Consider the following 16,363-nt stretch of genomic DNA (forward strand, 5'->3'; position numbering starts at 1 on the left):
CCTGTTTGGCTTGGAGACCTCCCGTAGCAAGCCAAACCTATCTCTGACTGGCCCAGCGATGTGCTACTGCTGGCGTTAGGGAGTCGCTACTCATGTCCCCCAGAAACCTGCCCAAAGAGAGTAAAGATTCGCCCTCCTGCCCTTTGATGATTCGACCAAGTTCCAACAACCCCAGACCTCGTCAGGCACTGCAAGCGAAAACACCCGTCGTCCATCGTCACCTCGCTTTCTTTAGCGTTCCGATGATCCAACGGCAGCTGGGCAGAGGCACTGGCACTCACGCACTGCAGCGCTGCGACACCACTGCTGGCAGTCTGTCAACCTGTCTCGCTTATCCTTCTCCTCACTGGCCCGGTGTGGCAACATGTGTCGCAGCAGACCTACCGGACCACGCTGACTGCAGACAGGTTTTCTGACGAGTTTCCCATCGCTGCCAGCAACATCGGCATCCACGTTGACGGGCTGATTGGCTTCCGGGCGCCTAGCCCTATTCCCCAAACTGCCTGCAGTAGCACCTCCAGGGTAGCAGCAGCCACACGGGGTATCCGCGCTACCTAAGCTAAATCCAACTATGCTTCTTCTGTGCCCTTCTTCGCTGGCCGATACCGCCCCCGATCTCTGCGTCTTTTAATCTAATAAGGCTAAGAAGGGCCGTACACCGAGCCTATTGCGGTAAAACGAGCCGGTGAGCAATTTGAACAAAACTAAATGAAAATGCTTCACCAAAACACCTCAGGGACCCGCGGTCTCCAGCACTCGTCCAGCGTCCTCGGGCCCCTAAGAGACCCACTATCCGTACTACGGGCCCTCTGCGCCTGCCTCTCCCAGCTGGACTCTGAGCCTCTCTGACCTCCCCTGCCCCCTGTCCCCTGCTCCTTACCTCATTCAGTAATCGACACCAGGGCAACCTCCAGTCCCGGCTAAGGAAGCAGCGAGAACTGAGGGGCTCACCGCTGCCCGCAGGACCCTGACGACCTGACTGACCTCAGTGCCCTCTCTGGTCCCCCTCACCTGCCCTGACGACACCGAGCAGCTGCGCCTTGTTTCTGATTGGCCGAGAGCAGCCCCGCCACACAAAAGCGGGTCCGCAAGAACCCCGACGATTGTCCCATTGGCCACCGCGATGAGCTAGGCCAAGACCAGCCACAGCGCTCGCGTTACGCGGCCCCCGTGAATCTTTTCCATCATTCTTCTTTCGATGACCATTGACGCCGCCACTGTCACCATGTCGAATCTTGCCAGCGCAAGCTGAAAACCTGCTCCACAACCCCGTCGACGCGCCGAACGGCAGTACGGCAACCCCGACCCCCCGTTCCCACTGAGAAACCTCCGTCTCGCATTTTGAGTTGGACCCCGTCGGTACCTTGCTGCCGACTGAACTTGAAGCCTGTCCCTGGGGGGCGGGGGAGAGAAAAAGACTGAAAAACAGGAAAACCTGCCACCCCAAGCGTGACAAGACGCTACTGATCCGAACTCCGGCAGATGGAATGTTTCTGAAGAGTTCAGCATACCACGCTGAAGTCAGACGTGGATCACTCCTCTGGATTTGGGTGATCACTCACCAAATTGCTGGGTCTGGCAGGAACGTAGTTCCGTTCCCAGCCTAAAGTTTGGCTTTTTGGGTACAATGTTCTTGTCTAACCTCTGGCACGAGGATCCACCACCGTCAACGATCGCATCCAAATCTGCGATATCAAATAAACCTCTGCGTACCTTAGTCTGTCATGCAGTGGCTTTTTCCTCAGCTGGCTTGGTCTGGTCTGGACCGCTGCCTTCAGCGCTAATCCTCGGGAGAGGCACCTCTCCGGGTCGCGGCACATCGGCGCCATGGCCTCAAGCCTCCAACGTCTCTGCTACTGCGGCTGCTGCTGCCTTGTGAAAGGGAAATCGGCGAGCTAAGCAGACTCTCACCCGTTGGCTTAGCCTCACAGGACTTGACACTGATGCAGCTTGGTTCGGGCTGATATTTGGAATGGACGAGCGCTCGCCTTGTCTGTCTGCCAATAGCTCTCTCGCTCGGATTGTTCACGTGCCGAAATGACAGACGGTTGAAAGAGCCTAAGCTCGTGCCTAACGTTCGGCCGGTTCATTTGAGACGGCATCTTCCGCTCATTAGAAGATCTCAACCTCAATGGTGCGAATGTTATGAGCAATTGTGGAGGAAATACTACACAAGTTCGAACTAAGGAAACTTCCTATACCATGCCAATATTCCGTCTGAGATCCTTTGCCGTACGCTTCTCCCCTGGAAGACATCTGCGCTTCAACATGGTAAACAAAGTCCACGAAGAAGCTTTGTGGTCAGGTTATCGTATTCCCAGTCCATTGGGTTTACCTCTGGTTTTGGTGCGCAAGTTGACTGGCTTTCTTCATGCCAGTGTTTTTCGCACCACGAACAGACCCCTTGGCCGCACCAAATGCAGATTATGCATTCTCTCGGCGATGATGATTGAAGAATGTAATTCGATCCTCCTATTCCGCAACTACACGTTAGAGGCTTCCAGATCCGGTTCACTTTCTTCCTGAGCTTGTCGTCCATAGAGCGTCCTATTTGCCACCATTCAAGGTGCCGGTTACAACATCCAGGGCGGTCATAAGGAGGTTGAATACACGCCTTCACTTTCGATTGTATACACTTGCTGCACAACCAATGACCGCAATGTTTCACTTTAAGCGCCCCCTCGTCAATGTGCGAGTCGCAGTTGTTACACTTGCTTTTCAGTGATGAAGACTCGGATGACAACACCTTCTCTTCAACCTCGGAAATTTTCGATTTGTGCGACTTGCTGACAGATACGGTGGCTAGCAAATCGTTGGCCGTCTTATCAATTTTTTTCGTTTTGCCTTCGCCAGCAGATTCTCGGACTTCATCTCCACAAACGGACTCTGCACAGACTGTGAGACCATCAAGATACTCTTCGATAAGGATATCTTTGCGCTTGATATTGCCATCTTCTGGTTGATGTGAGACCCGAAGCCGTTGGGTTTCTTCCAGTATCTTCTCCGTATCATCCTTGATGCCCGGGATGAACTGCGTCTGGTTTCGAATGACTTCCGTATCTGCTTTTATGCTTCTAGCAATAAATCTAGACATAATATCTGTTAGCGAGTGGGTTGGTAAAATTGTATTCGAGGCCTACACTTACAATGTGGTCGTTTCGACAGTCAAGCTTAGCGACTCACGGTAAGTCGTCAACTCTCTCCTCAAAGCCTCGACCTCCTTCTTCTCATTGGCGGCCCACGTTATAGCCCTGGACGGCGCTTTACATCGTTTCAATACGTGCCTGATATCCCTTACGACGCTGCTACATCTCTTGACGATCCGGTCGATCTGCTCCTGGAACGAATTCGGCAGCGCATCGCCCTGGCCGTCGTCCTTCAGCAGCTCGAGTATTAGTTGCAGGTCAGCCAACTCGCGCGCGACACTCGTGAGATCGCCCCTAGCGTCTCGACAGTCACGTATGAAGGACTTTATGGCCTCGGTTGTCGCTCCCGCTGCAGTGATGAGGCCCACGCAGCCTGTGACGATGGAGAATGGGTCCGCCATGACTGTGTCTAAGGGTAAAACATCTCCGGGCTGATCAGGCTGTAGAACTTATGGATGTCATGAACGACCATGGAGGGGCAGTGTCGCGCGCATTTGACGGCCCAATGAGAGTTATGATTGGGCCACAAATATGCATGCACTTTGGGCGTCCTGCACCCTGCTGCTGACGGGTTGCCGATGCCTGCTTGGCATAGTCTACCAAAGTCCACGAGAAGTTGCAGAAACATTGAAACTTCTGGCAACTGGTGGTACCAACGCCATAAGGTCTCTACATAAAAGCCAGTTTCACATCCCCGAATCAGTCTCTGAAAAGCAATGCCACCAACAGTAGTGGTCGAGGACTAAATCCCACGAGTGGTTAGCCTGACTTGCAGTCTGAAGGGAGCTAATGAGCAATGCACACATGCTTCACTCCACGGCCCAATCTAAGGAACATCCTACTCTCTGTCGTCCGGGACTTGTGGCGCATTTGCTCAGTTCATTCATGATTATCTCAACGGAACATACCCCTCGCAACATTCAGCTGATGGGATTTTCCAGCTCGCCAGACTTAAGCGGCACAGGATAGATCCATTGTGACTCCTGCGGTTGTCATAGAACGGTTCTGGACTCCTCATTTTCGTTTTACTTGACTGAACCACGTACCTTAGGCAGTAGTACTACTTAAGGACTGATAGCCTCCCCTCGAATCCTGAACGACTCATCAGCGGTGTCGTTTGAGAACTGTTAACCACGTAGCTAAATGTCGCGCATGTACAAAAAAGAAGCGGTGTTCTTGCACTTGTCAAACTTCCACAGGAAATGCATTTCCATGACAATTTCGGGACTTGGATTTCATTCAGTTGTGATGAATGATCCTTCTTGATGAAACCTTGTGTGAAAACTTTGTATAAAACGGTTGTAAGGTGAGCTACAGCCGTTTGTAATGAAACAGCTTCTATCATTGCCGTCGACTGATACGGAGGCATTCGTTTAGTCGATGTTGATTAGAGTACTATAAGAGAAATTTGGGAAGGGAAACAAGGCAACATTATGCAGATGCCTAGGTATCTTATGCAACACAGAAATCGAGTTACAGCAGCTTTTCCGCGTCAGCCAAGCACATGGGTCGTGGGAGGAGATGGCATGTCTGCCGGAGATAAAAACTATCATTCGCAAACAAGAGTGAAATAATCCTCTGAAGCATGAACACTGGTACTCCATACATATGAACATAGTCACAAACCTCAAACAAGAGTATTGAGGGAACATTCGTAAAAGACAATCAAGTACACAACTTCACACCCCATTGTTTCCAGTGCTACACTTCTTACAAGCGTCTTGGGCGTATAACGCTCAGTATAAAACCTGATAATCACTTTGAGGCAGTCTTCAAGTCTGAACATCAAAGCTGCGGTAGCAATTACGCTGATATCTCACGTTCTTGAGCTCTCCACCCGACAAAGGCCAACCGCGCAAATGGCATGTCGATATTGGTCATGTGTCGCATAGAGACAATTACACGGAGGACAAGCGCTCAAAGAACGTGAATCACCCGATGATTTTAGATTCCTCCTTCAGTGTCGTCCTGCATTCTATTGACACTCTGTGGTCCTGCACCCTTGGACTCTCGCGTGTGTTCGCCTCTTGTAATGTCTGATAAGCCCAGAGATCTTCAAGTCGATGCTGGAAATGGGACCAACGTTCTAGCAAGCTAACTGGGAGGGGGAGAGTTAGTTGTCACCACTCTAATAGGCGAAAAACTCAGGGATGCTGCTTCTCAGGTGCCTCTCGAATAAATTGTCAGGAAAACCTAAGAAACAGAGTCATGGATTGCCATGAAGAAACTCTAGGTAATGCAGAAAATTGTTGCTTTTATACCCCTGGACGGAGGGAAACTGCGAAAAGAAAACGGTATCAAATGGTCTGCCTCACTTCTCAGTGGTCCCAAGCTATAAATTTACCGTGAGTGCCGGCGTTCAATTTCTTCAACACAATCGATTCGTCCTTCTGAGTAGTCAGCCTAGAGTACTAGAACTCAGAACGGCGAGAAATGATCAACTCGTCTCCGTCAGCTTGTGATCTACACAAGCTGAATCCTTCCACCACAACCTTCAGATTTAAGCAATTCCATTCCTACTTTATCAGCAGACCAAGACGTTGAATAAACGAAAGGCAACAAGGATATCCAGAACCATCTACACGAGAGGCCAACATGAGTTCTGAGGTTTTCAGCACCTAAGAGATCCTCAAACCGAGGCATAAGATTCTTATTGTGGAGGACTAGAGGCCGTCTGCTCTCCAATAGACAAGAACACCGCATTGCGTTTGTTATTCTTACAATTCTGAGCTCGGATACCATTTTATACAGAAAACACGAAGCTGGAAGAACCACTGACTACTTAATCTTCAGGCATGTTCTCTTGATATTGATTCCTTGGGTTTAGCGGGATGTAGGCAATGCTAAAGGCTGCTCGCCTTGACACAGCAATTAAGATGGGCCTACGAACGTTCAATCAGCAGAAGAGACCTAATCTAATCGGGCTCATCTAAGCCGGTCATAGCAACATTGTCAGACAACAAGTCCGGCTGGTAGCGAAGCCAGTTGAGATTGAGAGTTGATGTGATTGGAAGCAACTCCACAGATGGACGAAGGCGTTGGGTAGTCTTTTGACTTGAGGCTGTAAAGATGGTTCGATTCCAGCTGGGGTCGTGTGTATATAAATTTGAAGTTTCCAAGGACAAGATCAGATATGTAGAATGGATCTCGCGTCTTGGGTGTTGAGTCCCGAGGTCGGCTGTGTCGGTGATAGAGCCCATTCTCGGGCACTGAAGCTCGACGTGAGTCGTGTGAAGTATGCTTTCACAGTCGCTGAACGAGGTTTCTGCTGTCGTCTATCTGTTCAGAGAGGAATACATCAGAACAGCCGCAACCGAAAGAATTGTACTGATGACGCCGAGCCATATGGCTCGATGGACGTCAAGCCTCGCTGAACGATGAAAACATGAAATACTCCCAATCGTCGATACCATTTTCTTCATTGTTTTGGAGGGATGTCATCCTACTCGACTAGGCCTGCTTTTTAGCAAAAAACTGTCAGTTCTCCTGACTAGCTAGATTCCGAGGCTTCTAGACAAAAATCGCAACTAGCATCTTGAACTTAGGCCGGGTTGATAAATACATGCTACTGGGTCATGGAAACTGCTAGGTCAAGGCAAAATGGCGTAGCTTCACATACCTTGGTTCACCGCTCAACCAAGACAGAAGAGAACCGTCTCAATCAAGTCGCTTGAAATATTGGGTTCGGAGCTCATAGTGATAGGCTGCTGTTGCTGAATACCACAGCCAAATCACCCTGAAGCCACCGCAGGCCAGGGCGGACGACGAAATTGACTACTGACGAAGTGTTGTTAAGTTAGGGAGAGAAATGCGCCATTGAAGCAGGTAGCCATTGCAGATGTATACTGATGGTATTAGCCAATGATGCTGAAGCTTCTGGAAACTAACAGAGATGGACAATCTCAATATTTGATTCCGCCTTCCTAAGCACTTAGGGGAGTGGAGTTTTATAAGCCAGCGAGAGCTGTCTCCTCGTAAACAACGATGCTTCCGATATGTGCTTGGTGTGACTGAAAGTGTACATATATGTCCTTAAAACCATCTGCAAAGAATCCTCGGCCACCGAACAATGAAATACTTCGCAAAATTCTGCAACTTGTCCATCTTGTTCGTCAGCGTTACCTCATGCTGTTTCAATCAGCTTGCCTACAACATATTCCTTGAAGGATCTCAGACAAGGTCGGCAAGGATGTAGTCATTGAATATTCAGCAAGAATACCTCAACAGCAGAAGCGAAGATGGGCGACAGGGCGTCATGAGCGTGGAACTATATACATACCCAGCCCTCTGGATTCCGTCGTCGAATGCCTGTACTAGGATCAAACAGATTCCACAACAACATCGATCCACTTAAATTTCCTGTTGGCCATCTGGAAGAACCTCGCAGACATGCATACTTAGAACAAGGCACGCTGCAAGCACGAGACCTCTCAGCCCGAAGGCTGCTTGTGCTGAGGAACTGCCCACACGATCGCCGACAGTGATTTAAAAAGCAACTTCGCAACGATCTAGAGAGCTTCAGACAAGAAAATGTCATTCTCTGTCGTTTCCATCGACTTTATTGGTCATGAGAGATACGATGGTCATGCGTGTCGTCTTCTATCTTCACCTATCCTCTCATCTCGCAAAGCCGCTTGGCACCAGGGAACATTTGTCAAGAGCAATACGAGGAGAGAATAGATGAGAATAGCCGAAAAATACCAAGCGCGCCGAGCGATAGAGTTAGTTTAAGCCTGTGATGGCGAGCGACCAGCTATCCTTCCCCGTATTTTCCTCCAGAGATATGGTTTCGTACCACCTTGTATGCAATGCGACATGGCAGGAGCATTGTGTTGGTTGTCTGATCAAAATACATGTTGTAGTTGCCTGCTCGCTTTATACCGCATCGCACCCCACGATCCACAAAACTAGACATCACACGCGAAATGGTTAAAGTGGTTTGAATTTGTCTTCATTAAATTTAATCTGAATATACAAGAAAAACGTTTCATGCCCTGCCGATGCAGGCGTGGTATCATATTCGCAGCACAATTTCATCCATCCCTTCATTAAAAACACCTTCCCGGTACGCCAGCGCCATATCAAAATGCGCCAAACTCATGTACACGTGCAACGTTTTACTAGTATCGCAGCTGGTCTGAAAGGTACCCATCAATCCCTACTAAAATCCGGAGCGGGCCCCGAATTTAGTAGCGGTTGCGCTGCCACCAGCGGCGACGGCGGTAGGGAGTGTGCGTGGCGGGAGGAGAGTAGTGGTCGACCTTGGACCTCTGCTGGCGGCGCTTGTGCAGACGACCGCTGCAGCAGGTGAAGAAGACGACGATGGTACCGAGGAGCAGGCAGATGGCGGCAGCGAGCAGGGTCCAGAGGGCGACGTCGAAGTGGGCGTAGCTGTCGCTGGCGCCGCCGTCGGAGTCGTCGTTGACGTTCTTCTTGATGAGGGCGAAGCCAACCCAGTCGCAGATGAGGGCGACGAGGGTGATGATGAAGGAGGTGCCGGCGACGAGGGCGGCGAAGAGGGAGCCGAACATGCCGGCGCCGACGGAGAGGACGAAGGCGATGAAGGAGACGGCGGCGGCGATGGGGTGGAGGATCATGACGCGGGTCAGGGCCTCGGAGGTGTTGGAGGAGTAGGTGGAGTAGTTGGTGCCGTCGGACTCTGAGACGATCTGGGCCGGGTCGTAGCCGATGCGGGCGGAAGGGCAGCGGTCGGAGCCACTTGGGTATGTTAGTGATAGGTTGGTCAACTTGGACATGAGGTCGACTTACTCTGCGTTGGCGCCGCGGATGCAGTATCCGAACGTGCCAAATGTGATCTCGTTGCCAGCGGAAGCATCACCGAGCTTCACGGTCAAGATGGAGATGTTGTTCACCACCGGCGAGGAGATGCTGGTGATGACCAGGAGGACCGTTGCTACAAGGAGCAAGAAGGTACCGAAGTGGTGGATGAAGCCTGTGACAGCCATGGTGATGGAGTTTTACTGCCGGCTGGCTAGTGTTGAAGGGTGTGGTGGTTGTTGATTGGCGTTAAGCTATATTGAACGAGACAAGTGGCCATGGAATACAGAGCGGATGAACATGTTCGTGAAAGGGAGGGCGAAGCCGTCCGCATATAAGCACCACCGTCTCAGGACCCCCCTGAGTAGAGCCACGAAGCAGGAATCTGCATGATGTGCGATGATCTGTGACTGCGACCTCGCTGGGTACACGCTTCGGGGCCAAGAATGCCGTGTAAGTCAGGGTCTCGACGCAGCCCAACGGATGCGACGTCATCATGGTGGCCGTGGCCGAGCCTGGCCCTCCATTCTGGTGGCTTGACAAAATGGAATGGACCCTTGCTTGCGCAAAAAGACCCCCCGCGCCACGGTTGGTCGGCTCGACTAGTTGCTAGGCTCCTCAGTGAGTGTTCTTTTCGGTTCGAGCCAAAAAAGCTGGTGATGGTGGCTTCTTCTCTCAGCGGGTGAACGTGGCACTGGGGTGACGTACTAGCGACTTCGCGAATCTGATTGGTCCGTCGCGGCGTCGCTTGCCGATCTAGGGTATTGCAGGTTGCAGGTGTTCCTTGTTTTGTGGCCCTGGAATGACGCCACGCCCTGAATGAACCCCGGCACTGGTAATCCAACTTCATCGTCAGAGACGTTGGGCCAGCTGACTGCCGTTAATTGCCAATTCAAGACTTTTCCTCGGAGTGCTACATGCAAGCCGTCGTCAGTCGGGAACACGACGTTGTAGCGCTAGCAAAGGCCTTGAGAGACATCTTCGTCATTGTCGACTGTATTTTCCTATGTTTGGCAATCTGATGTCGAGATGTCAAATGTCGTTCCTGTTCTTGGTGTGGCTCGTTCTGAACATCTCAAGGACCGACAGGTCAATGCATCGCCCACGCTCGCATAATTTAGGTTATGCAGCCGAAACATTATCAGTTCCGTCCGATGATTTGAGCCAATCCAAAGCCTTTTTGGAGATTTTCTGCCATCCCATCTCCTTAATGAGCCTCCTGCCAATTGCCAGCTCAGTCGGGAAATATTGTTCCCGTAATTCGACACGTCTTGGCGACAGCGCCAAACTCCGATCAGGCTGAAGGGTCGTTGCGATTCCTCAGCCTTAGTTTCCGGGAGCGGCGATGCGTCCTGTTGAGGACGCGCAATCGGCATGATGGTACGATGGGGCTGAGGCAGTAGCAGGTGCCGTTGTCGGCCGTAGTTGGGCTACGCAAGTCCCACACGAAGCAAAAGAAAAGTCTTTCGGCCGCGCGTGTGTGATCGGAACCATGTTCAGCCATTCCGTGACTTCTCTCGCAGCTGCAAAAGACCATCCATGATGGGCGGCGTAGCGTTCCGTCTCTCGCGGCGCTGTATGCGATCGATGATGGCGCGCGTGCTCACATCCATCGACTTGCTTCCGAGAAGAATGTCCTCCCACAGCTGGCTTTTATCAGATGCCGGAATCTGGCCGCCAGTCTCCCAGTCTGCCAGGCCCTCAGTCATGATGTTTTTCGGCAAAGTTTCCTTCAAAGTAGACATCATGGTGGTCTCCCGACGAGACTCGGGCCAAGGGCCGTGAAGAGGCGAAGCCCTGATCGCAGCCGCGTGGATGTACGACTCCGCTGGGAAGATGTGCACCGTAAACTCCTTGTGATCCTCCTCAGCTGCGGGGCGTGTAGTTTCGGTCTCGGGTGCGCTCTCGGAGGCCTTCGATTTGATTATCGGTTCGGGCGAGTTCGCGTTCGTGAGGAACATCTGGACGGAGCCGTGCAGTCGTGGCATCGCGATTTGATACTGCAGCGGGCTCATGTTGACAAGCGATTTAGCCTGCGCCTTGTCGGCAAGCACTGAGATGAAGGAAGAGTTGTCCTACAGGTTGCATCCAGGTTAGTAACATTGTCGCAATCATGCCGAGAGGCTGGAATCCTTACATTGAGCTTCTTGAACACCTCAACGCGGGCGAACTTTTGCAGCGAGTGCAAAACGGCGCGCCGCTCGGCAAACTTGGCTGGGCGCGGGGAGACAGTGACCTGGACGGTTCGAGAGCCGAGCTTGTACGAGAGATCCTGGAGGACGGCATGTCCTCTGGTCGACATCTTGCGAGCTGTTGCGATCGAATGTCACATGCCTTTTGCAATCGCATGCTGAAGTTGAAGCTCCGCTCGAAGAGGTTGTCAAGCTACTGTGGAGTCCGCCACCGTGCGGATGACCAGATTTGCCAACGGCCGCACAGTTTTCAGGCTGGGGTGCCCCGCCATGGCGGGGAGGGTTCGCTCTGCGACTGGTATCCTTCTAGAACAGCTTGGAACGCGCCTACGACATCAACTTGGGCAGCCTGCTTTGTGTTCAGATACGTCTCCGGTAGCTGGACATTTTGAATATCTCACCTATCTTTCACTGCATAGCTAGACAGCATTCATACAGTTGCATCAAAGCTATTCCCGCACGATCGTCCCACCAGACAGACAGACCGACTCGCAATCATGGCCGCCATCATCGACGCCGACGACATGATGGAGCCCACGCTCCAGTCCCTCCTCGACCAGCGCTCTCTGCGCTGGATCTTTGTTGGTGGCAAGGGTGGTGTCGGAAAGACCACCACGTCGTGCTCTCTCGCCATCCAGCTCGCCAAGCACCGCCGCTCCGTCCTCCTCATCTCCACCGATCCGGCGCACAACCTGTCCGATGCCTTCAACCAGAAGTTCGGCAAGGAGGCCCGTCTGATTGACGGCTTCACCAACCTGAGCGCCATGGAGATTGACCCCAACGGCAGCATGCAGGACCTCCTCGCCGGACAAGGCGAGGACGTGGACGCCATGTCAGGCGGTCTGGGCGGCATGATGCAGGATCTCGCCTTTGCCGTATGTCTTTCCTCCGTCCTCCTCCCTCGTAGTTAAACCCAGCTAACAAAACGTCCCACGATAGATCCCTGGTATCGACGAAGCCATGTCCTTCGCCGAAGTCCTCAAGCAAGTAAAGTCCATGTCCTACGAAACAATCATCTTCGACACCGCCCCCACGGGCCACACCCTGCGCTTCCTCTCCTTCCCCTCCGTCCTCGAAAAGGCCCTCGCCAAGGTCTCCCAGCTCTCCTCCCAGTACGGGCCCCTCCTCAACGGCTTCCTCGGCCAGGGCGGCCAGCTGCCCAACGGCCAGAACCTCAACGAGATGATGGAGAAGCTCGAGACGCTGCGCGAGACCATCTCCGAGGTCAACACCCAGTTCAAGGACGAGGCCCTCACCACCTTCGTCTGCGTCTGCATCCCCGAGTTCCTGTCCCTGTACGAGACGGAGCGCATGATCCAGGAGCTCGCCAACTACGGCATCGACACCCACAGCATCGTCGTCAACCAGCTGCTCTTCCCCAAGAAGGGCAGCAACTGCGACCAGTGCAACGCCCGCCGCAAGATGCAGAAGAAGTACCTCGAGCAGATCGAGGAGCTGTACGACGAGTTCAACGTTGTCAAGATGCCGCTGCTCGTCGAGGAGGTCCGTGGAAAGGAGAAGCTGGAGAAGTTCAGCGAGATGCTGACGACGCCGTATGTGCCTCCTGAGATGGACTAAGCAAGCGTGCGCGGAAGGTTTCGTTTCAAGGGGAGAGGGTTGTTAGTGCATAGTGGTTCAAAACATGATTACGGAAAAGGCTTTCACGAAGGGATGGTAGCATGAGGCGTCAAGAGTCACGAGTGGAGATATAGAATACATTCACAAAACGATTTGATACCCGGTGATTCATGTGCAGGAGACTTTATTGATCATCTTGAGTGCGTGTTGTTAGATACAGAGAGAGCTCCACGCTGAGCACACTGTTTTTTGGAGGATGAATTGTCCTCGTTATCCCTAGGTGTCGATGCTCTCCTGCATTACGATCACACACTTTGCTTCCCCCAAGACCAGCCCGAGACCCCTTCCAGGCGGTAAAAAAGGAAACCTCCCTCCCAATCAATTCCCCGTGAACGCCGAAGACTAAAGTCTTGTCCAACTTCCTCTTGGCAGGTGAGGACATGAGTTGTGCCGTATTTGTTTTTTTCCAGAATGATAAAGCCGTGATGCGATGCGTGTCGTCTAAGTAGTATTACAGTTGAAGAGGTCGTGACGAATGTTGTTATGGTCGTGCAGAAGTCGCTCAGAGCTCGCGGTAGTCACTAGGCCTTACGCGACGTTGGCGATTCTGGTGGCGGTGGGGATTGACTGGTCTCCTGAAGTAGGCGTCATCCTCGTTGTTCGGCTGGGTGAAGTTGTGGCGTTGCTGGTTGAAGCCGCCGGCCATGGCCCCGTTCATCCCACCATTCATACCACCGCCGTTCATATTACCGCCGTTCATTCCACGATTCATTCCGCCGTTCATACCATTCATGCCGTTCATGTTTCCGCCAAAGTTACCGCCGTTCCAGTTGTTGTTGCCCATGTCGAAGCCGCCTCCGTTCATCGGGTTGAAGCCAGGCATACCCATCATCGGGTTCATCATGCCCATCATCGGCATACCCATGTTCATGTTGCCCATATTGGGCATGTTGGGCATGTTGGGCATATTAGGCATACCCATGAAGCCGTTCATCATGTTCATGTTGCCGAAGCCCATCATAGGGTTCATTGGCATGTTGCCTATGCCGTTCATGCCGTTCATCATGGCTTGTTGTTCCTGCTGCTTCTGCATTGCCTTGGGGGCTTTGGGAATCTTTGGGTTCTCCATCAACTCATCGGCAGGCCGTTTCTTGGAATTGGTGGATTCTTCGGAGCCAGCACGATCGACAGGTTTCGCCGAGGCAGTTGCGGGTGTGGCTGATGTTGACTTGGGTGTGCCGTCGGCTGCAGGGGCCGCTATGGTGACCGGGGCGGTTGAAGGCGACTTCTGAGGTGTGGGTGATCTCGCAGTTCCGTTGGCAGTCTCCGTCTTCGCCTCTTCCGTGTTCTCTTTCGGCGAAGCGGCTTGAGCGGGGGATGCGGCCGTTGCCGTCGGGCTCTTGGCCTCAGTCTTCTCGTTCAGATACTCCTTGATCTTGTCGGCGGCCTCCTCATCAGGTTTCAGGTCGTCGATCAAAACGCCCTCGTTAGAACAGTTGGGGCAGACGAAGTCCGATTCGATGAGAGCATTTGTGATGCAATCATTGCAATACGTCTTCTGGCAGCACGGGGTCTTCATTGGGTCTATGAACATCTTCTTGTCGATGGGGCATTCCAATCCCCTCTCCTGCAACTCCTTGTCTCCCATAGCAATCGCCTTGGCAGCGGAGGCTGAAGACTTCGCCTTGGCTTGGAACTGTTCCCACGATGCCTTGTCAGGCTCAGCGATAACGAATTCTCCCTCAGCGTTGACCATAATACCAGAAGGTCTCTTGGTCTCGTCGTCGCCGCTCTGTGCGAGGGCGACTGACTTGTCAACGGTGCGCAGGAATGAGCGGGGGATACCCGTAGTACGCTTCACGCGAGGACGGTTGTCAAACTCAGGGTCATCATTCGTCGGGCAGAGTTGAATCCAGTGTCCCTTCTCTCCACAGCGATAGCAAATGTATCCATTGGGAGGATCATGATCAGGCACATTGGCAGGCTTTTTGGATCCAGGCTTAAAAACGGGTGTTTGGCTGTGGTAATGTTAGTGACTGAAGTATGCGTTGCGTGTCGGGATAACCTACTGTGACATCTCCTCCTGTTGGGCAGACCAAGACTCGGTCTGGGCCTGGAACATGGCCGCCATCTTCTCTTCTTCCGTCATGGCATTGTTCATCTGGCTGATGGCATTCGATGCCGCCTTGGCCGTTGCAGACTTGGTCGTTTGCTCCTTTCGAGAGGAGTTCTTCGCGGCGACGGGCATCTTGCCGGAGACATATCTAGCGCCGCGGCCAGCACCGGGTTTCGCGGCCGGTAGTCGGCGAGCGACTACGGTCGTGGATCGAGGAATGATTGTCGTGTCATCGTCGTATTCTGCCCATGGTTAGAAGGGGGTCATCACAGCAGTCGGGAAATGGGCTTACCTTCACTTCCATCCTCAGAGTAAATGGCCAGGTCGAAGTCAGTTCCGTCGCCAAGACCACTCTTCAGGATGATGTCGCGCTTCAGCTCGAACACAGAAATGCCGGTGCCATCGAACTCGACTCGCGTCGGCTCTTTTTGCGACTTGAACTTGAAAAAGACGGAGGAAGCCATCGTGTCTCGCGTTGCGTAGTCTGATTACGACAGTTGATCGAAGCAGCAGACGCCGACAGCAGTAATGGCCAAGATCAAGAATTGATTGAATGCGGCGATGGTGAACCTGAAGGGCGACCACGAAGACGCGAAGCTAGGTGAGTAGAGAGTGATTTGATGCTAGTATTTTTTCTTGTTGCCTTTTGAGTGATCTCTCTTGCGTTCTGCACCTCTCAAGAGTAATGAAAATCAATTCTGATTTACTTGGAAGAACAAGGAAATAAGGGTTCGTGGGATGTAGAGAAAGAGTACAATGCCAAAGAGGCCGACAACCAACTGGACGATAGGCAGCCCTTTGTGTGAATTCCTCCTCACAGCCAAATCACCTCGACACCGTGCGCACCATCAGTCGAGAAGCCTCAATAAGCCAAGTATATTTTCTCCTGGTCAGTATGTGTGTATATCGAAGCGAGAGCTGCTGCAATGCTCTGCTTGCCAGTAGGGGAGACAACGGTCGGGGGTGGTGAGAGGTTCGCGTCGAGCGGGCACTTGCGTCGCTTGTCGCCGAGATTTCGGAAAGTGTTTGGTTGAAGGCTGAGCGGCAGGTAAAATGTCGCACAGTCGTACAAGAGCGGATCCCTAGGCAAGGAAAGGCGTAGCGATCGAAATGACGGGGAAACGGGCGACGTGGTGATGTTCGTGGCAGGAAAAAGAGGAGTAAAGCAAAGGGGGAAGAAGAGAGATATAGCCGGGCTTGGGTTGCAGGCAGATATGGCTGGCAGAGGAAGAGAGGGTGCTCTGGAACCCACTTGGTACGCTGCCACCTGATTCTGTAGCACTCTCTCTCGGGGCAGGTGGCAGGTCGCAGCTGGCTGGGCTGCTGGATGGCACGTGAGCTGTCGAAGTGCAATTTCTAAGCTGGCAGGCACGAATTTCCGAGGGTCTTTCCCAGTCTCCACTCACTGCTGCTTTCCCTCTTTGTTCCTGCCACGTCCAAAAACTCGGAGCTGAGTCACTGAGACCATCAGCCACAGCACCAGCCACTAGCAGTAAGCCACAGAGCTCCCGTCTCAAACCACTCTCAAACGGAAACCGCCGGCGCGACCGGGT

At 52.6% G+C, this 16,363-nt stretch overlaps 5 protein-coding genes across 5 annotated transcripts; 1 reads left to right on the forward strand and 4 right to left on the reverse strand.

The window, feature by feature from the left end:
* Positions 1-3,142: 3,142 nt before the first annotated feature.
* COL26b_009944 (uncharacterized protein) lies at positions 3,143-3,547 on the reverse strand (the record flags this gene model as incomplete). Its single annotated transcript, XM_053182658.1, has 1 exon — positions 3,143-3,547. One exon carries the CDS (start codon positions 3,545-3,547, stop codon positions 3,143-3,145), a length of 405 nt encoding a protein of 134 aa, XP_053033381.1.
* A 4,785-nt stretch (positions 3,548-8,332) lies between these two features.
* On the reverse strand, positions 8,333-9,112 carry COL26b_009945 (uncharacterized protein; the record flags this gene model as incomplete). The annotated part of the gene is made up of 2 exons (XM_053182659.1): positions 8,333-8,864; positions 8,916-9,112. 2 exons carry the CDS (start codon positions 9,110-9,112, stop codon positions 8,333-8,335), a joined length of 729 nt encoding a protein of 242 aa, XP_053033382.1.
* A 1,308-nt stretch (positions 9,113-10,420) lies between these two features.
* On the reverse strand, positions 10,421-11,226 carry COL26b_009946 (uncharacterized protein; the record flags this gene model as incomplete). Its single annotated transcript, XM_053182660.1, has 2 exons — positions 10,421-10,999; positions 11,062-11,226. 2 exons carry the CDS (start codon positions 11,224-11,226, stop codon positions 10,421-10,423), a joined length of 744 nt encoding a protein of 247 aa, XP_053033383.1.
* Positions 11,227-11,613: 387 nt separating this feature from the next.
* Positions 11,614-12,694, forward strand: GET3 (Golgi to ER traffic- protein; the record flags this gene model as incomplete). Its single annotated transcript, XM_053182661.1, has 2 exons — positions 11,614-11,991; positions 12,056-12,694. 2 exons carry the CDS (start codon positions 11,614-11,616, stop codon positions 12,692-12,694), a joined length of 1,017 nt encoding a protein of 338 aa, XP_053033384.1.
* A 562-nt stretch (positions 12,695-13,256) lies between these two features.
* COL26b_009948 (uncharacterized protein) lies at positions 13,257-15,274 on the reverse strand (the record flags this gene model as incomplete). Its single annotated transcript, XM_053182662.1, has 3 exons — positions 13,257-14,712; positions 14,764-15,052; positions 15,103-15,274. 3 exons carry the CDS (start codon positions 15,272-15,274, stop codon positions 13,257-13,259), a joined length of 1,917 nt encoding a protein of 638 aa, XP_053033385.1.
* Between the last annotated feature and the right edge of the window lie 1,089 nt (positions 15,275-16,363).

Source organism: Colletotrichum chrysophilum (assembly GCF_026319265.1).
Source record: "Colletotrichum chrysophilum strain AFK26 chromosome Unknown scaffold_101, whole genome shotgun sequence".
Lineage (NCBI taxonomy): Eukaryota > Fungi > Ascomycota > Sordariomycetes > Glomerellales > Glomerellaceae > Colletotrichum > Colletotrichum chrysophilum.